At 41.6% G+C, this 6,342-nt stretch overlaps 1 protein-coding gene across 1 annotated transcript in view; it reads left to right on the plus strand.

Moving 5' to 3' along the window:
• LOC104949990 (disheveled-associated activator of morphogenesis 1-like) overlaps positions 1-6,342 on the plus strand; it is a 14,408-nt gene that overhangs the window by 2,678 nt on the left and 5,388 nt on the right. The window contains exons 4-16 of the mRNA XM_010776431.1: positions 1,677-1,790; positions 2,084-2,194; positions 2,330-2,433; positions 2,577-2,643; positions 2,885-3,002; positions 3,094-3,232; positions 3,783-3,841; positions 3,985-4,172; positions 4,279-4,527; positions 5,049-5,165; positions 5,396-5,496; positions 5,578-5,662; positions 6,172-6,278. Of these exons, the coding sequence (XP_010774733.1) occupies positions 1,677-1,790; positions 2,084-2,194; positions 2,330-2,433; positions 2,577-2,643; positions 2,885-3,002; positions 3,094-3,232; positions 3,783-3,841; positions 3,985-4,172; positions 4,279-4,527; positions 5,049-5,165; positions 5,396-5,496; positions 5,578-5,662; positions 6,172-6,278 (1,559 nt within the window). The remainder of the gene's footprint in view (positions 1-1,676; positions 1,791-2,083; positions 2,195-2,329; positions 2,434-2,576; positions 2,644-2,884; positions 3,003-3,093; positions 3,233-3,782; positions 3,842-3,984; positions 4,173-4,278; positions 4,528-5,048; positions 5,166-5,395; positions 5,497-5,577; positions 5,663-6,171; positions 6,279-6,342) is intronic.

A 6,342-nucleotide genomic window follows, 5' to 3' on the forward strand; every position in this document is an offset into this window, starting at 1 on the left:
GTTTTGCATCAATCTTGATACGAGGTTACTTATTATATGTTGTACTTTGGATTACCTAAAGTCCTTTAGTCTACCTTACCATCATCCAAGGGTAGTTTTCACTGTAAGTAAAAAATAACTTTTGGACGGACACTATAATTTACAATTTTTCACCATGTTCAATCTGAATTTTCTTTAAAATAAAAAACATCTATATTGATTCTGACTTTTCTACATCCAACTCACAGGTTTATCATTACTTTGAGAAAAAAGATTATTAATTTAACCCTTTTAGAAGGGGAGATATGGTCATTTGTTCTGGGAATGTCATTTTCGAGCCTGAGACCTGCAAAACAGGCTCAGGGCTAAACTGTTTAAAATAGTTAATCGCGATTAATCGCACATTTTGTATCTGTTCTAAATGCACCTTAGAGGAATTTTTCAAGTTTTTAATACTCTTATCAACATATGAGCGGACAAATATGCTTTATACAAATGTTTGTTTATTATCATTGGAACAATGAGAAATATTCTCCTGAATATTTTCGATACAACCACCTGGAACCTCTCTCTCTCTCTTAGACTCTCTCCCAACCCTGTGTACTTCTTTGCACTGAGCCAGTTGCTCAAACAGACAAGCCTGTATACAGTCAAAGCATGAGACTGAAGTTCCCACTGTGGGTCAAAATAATGCGCTCTGATGTGCAGTCGACACGTTGGATGTGATCCGAATTATCTCACACAGTCCCTCGTCCTCCACAATGTTAATTGTCCTCCAAGCTGCAGCCACCGCCACCCATTTAGCTATCGCTGTTGAAAGCTTGCTGCTCGTAGAAGTGTCCAGGAGTCTCCCGGCAAACTTTCAAGTGTGGTCGGCCGCAAGCGAGCGGCAGGAGCAGCCCCTGTCAGCATGCGCTGTGTGCTTGGCTTGCTGTTTAAAACACCTTTTTTTGTATCCATATCTCTCCTCCCACCATCCAATTAACAACAACAACAACGTCAAGCCTTTGGGCTCTGAAACTACGGGGCGGGCCGAGGACACATGGACACATGCGTTAATCGCACGTAAAAATAATTAGTGGCGTTAAAAAAAAATGGCATTAACGCGTTAACTTGACAACCCTAGTAAAAACGTGTGTCTTATTGAAAGGTGTCAGAACGAAGAGGCTGCCATGGTTAGAAGTAATAGGCGTTTTGGCAGTCTGCATGAACTACATTGGCTCTCCAGTTGCCAGTCCACACTGTAATTTTGTATGGTCCATGGGGGACTTGGACCAGTAACCATTATTTGACCTAGCCAAGTCCCTGTTGACTGAGCTTCTATGGCTCTTAAACTTCAGATTACATGCTTCCCATTTCTCAAGGACACCTTTTATATAAAGTCTAAGAGTCGACAATACACCTAAGGAAGGAATCATGAATGATTGTTATAACATGTTATGCTAGATCACGCTTTTATCCAAAGACACTTACAGTAAATACACTTCTATACTGTTGACATCTAGATCTTTGATTGAAACCATGTCATGAGTCTCAGGACTTCAGAGCTTCCAACAGGAAAATGAACAGATGAACAGCAAAGACAACACTGTGTTCTCACACAATGTTGGCCCTTTAAAATAATCGTTCTGTAGTTAGTCATCATAACATTCTTTCTCCTTCTAATTTAATAGTTCCTGTTTGCTCTCTCTCCCTAGGTTGCGGTGTTAGAGATCCTTGGTGCAGTATGTTTGGTGCCAGGAGGCCATAAGAAAGTTCTAGAAGCCATGCTGCACTATCAGAAATTTGCCTCGGAGAGAACACGCTTTCAGGTCTGCTTTTGCTTTGTTTGTGTGTTTCATTTAATCTTCTGCAAGGGAATATGGTGGTGTGGAAAGAACAGATTCTGATTTATTTACGGGATGAGCCATTATGCAAGTTGGTTGCCTTATTTGGATCTGTTATAAAAGAGAAACACAAAGAAACATTACATTAGATTAAGGATTCATCCTAGGGACCCTAACAATAATAATAATACATCAGATTGTGACAGAAAGGGAGGCCACATCCAGAGTTACCAAAAGTATGTTTTATGCAACTTGAATATCTTCTGCTCTGTGTGCAGACCTTGCTGAATGACTTAGATAGATCCACAGGCCGCTACAGAGATGAAGTGAACCTGAAGACGGCCATCATGTCCTTCATCAACGCTGTGCTCAGTCAGGGAGCAGGAGAGGTGAACAACCATCCACAAGTCTTTATTCTGCTGAGATCTAGACAGAACTAGAAAGTACTGTGTCTTTGAGTGATGTGTGTATCGTATTTGTCTCAATCAACGTCTTCCCTTCCTCCACAAATGTTGTGTTTTCAGACCAGTCTGGAGTTCCGCATCCACTTGCGTTATGAGTTCCTGATGTTGGGCATTCAGCCGATCATTGACAAACTGCACTCCAATGACAACGCCATCCTGAACAGGTACATGAGGCACTCTTGAAGATGCCAGCATTTTAAAACATCAATACTGTGTTGTAAAATTAACAAATACGTGAGAGGTCAGGGGAATATATTGGTACTTTGACAAACTTTGTTCCATTCCATTCTGTTTATGTTGTTTCCAGACATTTAGACTTCTTTGAGATGTTGCGGAATGAAGACGAGCTTCTAATGTCCAAACAGTTTGATGCTGTAAGTCATTTTAGACTGTCCAAATGTCTTTTTAGATTACTTAATTTAGCGCCGAAATCCTTGCTCTTGCTGTGGGGATAAAAAGACATAACACATTTCAGTTTTTAAACACTAAACACCATCTGTTATCATAATAGGAATTTAATTGAAAATGTATTTTGCATTGCATTTATTTTCATGTCAAATAAATGTCAAAACATAGATTTGATATATGTCATAAAGAAACTGTGTTTTTCCTCAGGTCCATATAGAAACTAAAAGTGCCAGCCAGATGTTTGAGGTGATCAAGAGACATCTGAGCCACACTGAAGCGTACCCTCACCTGCTGTCTGCACTGCAGCACTGTCTCATGATGCCCTGTAAGACTGCCTGGCCACTTGTCCACAACTTACTAGTTTACCTTCCTTTTTAAATCACCATGAATCTGACGGTTCTCCCCTCTGTCTGCAGACAAGCAGAGCAGCACCACGCTCCAGTACTGGGTGCTGTTGGATCGGATAGTCCAGCAGCTGGTTCTGCAGACGGACAAAGGAGAAAACCCAGATGTCGCTCCACTGGAGGACTTCAACGTGAGAAACATTGTAAGCATGTAAGTTTCAGAGGGCTCTTCATTTGGGGTAGAAGCCTAGTGTGGTTTCAGGGATGAGTCATTGAACCCGGTAATGAGTTCGCATTATAGCATTTACGGTTCTCTCATCTGGAAGTCAATGGTTTTTTGAACATGTTTTTATTAGTTGCCTGAAATAAGGTCTGTGGTTAATACAAGTTTTAGAGATGTTCATGTATTGAACTAGGATATGACATATTTCAGTAAATACCTCACTGGTGAATGTCTGAATGTGTAAATTGACTCAAAGAGACAACTAAACGTCATCACGCCCAACACGATTCCGCCTTTAGCTTAGCGGTGGTGATGCACAGCCATGCTACTGTATTAAGTTTATAACCAAACGTTAGCTTTTTACTTATGGCATTGAATGCGCTTAGTAAATCATAAAAGTGGTGTTAATATGTGGAGATTGTCTTGTTGAGCGAAAAAAGTGATTATCATAAAAGTGTTTTTCCCACCTATTTTCCTCAAGATTCCAAGATCCAGTCGTTAATTGTCAATGAGGTTACGTGTGTATGTTTGTCTATAGGCTCATCAAAGAGAGTGAGGTCAAACAATGGAAAGAACAAGCTGATAAAATGAGAAAAGGTAAACACACACACACACACACACACACACACACACACACACACACACACACACACACACACACACACTCACACACACACACTCACTCACACAGTTTACAGAATGATCACAGACTGTATGTTCCCACACTCCCTTCCCTCCAGAGCATCAGAACCTTCAGCAGCGCTTTGAAAAGAGAGAGCGGGAGGTTGAGGCCAAGAATAAGGAGAAAGACGACATGATGGTGATGCTGAACAAGCTGAAAGACAAACTGGAGCGGGAGAGCAACGAGCACAAGCAAGCTCGACAACAAGTGGGAGACCTGTCTGCCCGGCTGCAGCAGCTCAGCTCTGTACGTGCACCCTGCTGCGATAAACATGGTCTATTTGTGTTTATTGCTGTCAATAAATGTATAATCTATGATTATGGCATCTGTTCATAATGAATTCTCTTGTTAGACCTCCAGTGTGCCAGGAGGACCCCCCGTGGCCGATGCTGGTTCAGTTCCTCCTGCTCCTGTCCCGGCCCTGCCTGTTGCTCCACCTCCCCCCCCTCCACCTCCTCCTCCAGGAGGCCCACCAGGTTTTGGCATGGCTCTATTTGCCCCACCTCCTCCACCAGGAGCTCCACTAGGAACAGCCCAGAGGAAGAACATTCCTCGGCCATCCAACCCCCTGAAGTCCTTCAACTGGAGCAAACTGCCTGAGGTACTGCTGTTGCTATGGAGAGAGAGGGACTAACATAGTATTGGGTTTGGGATGTGTCCCAAATGTTCACTCATCAACTACAACTAATAGAAGTTCTATACAGAGGACTATCATTTGAGTTATGTGCACATTTAAAGAAAACACAATGTACACTAGGTATTTTACGGTACCGAAATCATTCAAATAAATTGGGCAACAACTCATGTATTCTGGGTCTCAGACACGCTGCTCTCCTTGCGTTTGTCATAATTCCTCCGATACATTAAAAAAGCACCCCAACATTGCAGACTCAATTCATAGTGGACTATGTGCTTAGCATGAACTGATTTCAGCCTGGGTCTTTTCATGAGATTTGCCGACAGTAAGAAAAATATATGACATCCGACTGAGTGATGCCAATCAGCTTGTAGTCTCTGTAGGGGGTCAACAGCTGTGAAATGCTGCAGAAATCTCTACAGTGAGTTGTTAACTGGACTTTGAGTTAGGAGGATGATAAACTTGCATATTTGCTGTTGTTTCAGAGCCAGATAGAAGGAACCATATGGAAAGAGATGGATGATCTCAAGGTGTTTAAAGTTCTGGATCTAGAAGAGTTCCAGAAGACCTTCTCAGCCTACCAGAAACCTCAAGTATTACATGTAATGTATCACACTCAGTTTCTCTTTTGCCTTTTATTTTATGTTCATTAGGTATTTGTGTCATTAGCATATCAATCCTCCTATTCATAGATTTAGTTTCATTGTGTGACAGATATTGACACTACTCAGGTTGATTGCATGTGTTTGAAATGGAGAATACAGAAACACTGAAAACAAACTTTTACTCGGAAGAAGACTTTTTTTGTATTCTAACCACTATTCTGTATTAGCAGAAGGATCATGAGGAGGACCAGTCCTTTGTGAGGAAAGTGAAGGAGCTGTCAGTAATTGACGGTCGACGAGCTCAGAACTGTAACATTCTGCTCTTACGGTCAGTGCATGTTCCATATGAATACGTTTGATCCAAAAAAAATTGCATGTTGAAAAGCTGTTATATAAATGTATGTTACAGACTGAAGCTGACCAATGAGGAGATCCGACATGCTGTCCTGTCCATGGACGAACAGGAAGACCTACCTAAAGACATGCTGGAGCAGGTGACCCATTACCACATCTTCTGAGTCACCTCCAGCCCAAGTATTGCTCCCAAAGCAGATTTCAAATGGTTATAATGACCACGGTAACAAGATGTTTAGAATCAGGATGCTGTTTCATTAAAGCATAAAAAAGGTGTTCCTTTGGAGGACCTTTATATTGATCCATATAAAAATGACCAATATAAAGAAGCAATGTGATTTTATACGGGGCAGATATGGCACAGGGGGTAAACACATGTCTACCAATCAGAGGGCCACCAGTCCCTACAGTCAGGTGTCCTTGGGCAAGAGATTTACTCCTGTATGTGTATGGATTTCAACTGGATTTCCAGCCACTATGATGCAGATTTCTAATGGTAACATTCCTATTTATTTACAGCTCAAACGTGTGTCACAAATAAAACATAAAATAACTGTTTTAAATTAAATGCACATTTAACTGTGTGTGTGTGTGTGTGTGTGTGTGTGTGTGTGTGTGTGTGTGTGTGTGTGTGTGTGTGTGTGTGAAGCTCCTGAAATTCGTCCCTGAGAAGAGTGACATTGAGCTGTTGGAAGAACACAAGCATGAGCTGGATCGTATGGCCAAAGCAGACCGCTTCCTGTATGACATGAGCAGGTAAAACACACACACACACACACACACAGCCTGTATTTGTCAGTTAACTAAAGCATGACGGTGA

Source organism: Notothenia coriiceps, unplaced genomic scaffold, assembly GCF_000735185.1.
Source record: "Notothenia coriiceps isolate Sejong01 unplaced genomic scaffold, NC01 NC01_scaffold00000339, whole genome shotgun sequence".
Taxonomy (NCBI): domain Eukaryota; kingdom Metazoa; phylum Chordata; class Actinopteri; order Perciformes; family Nototheniidae; genus Notothenia; species Notothenia coriiceps.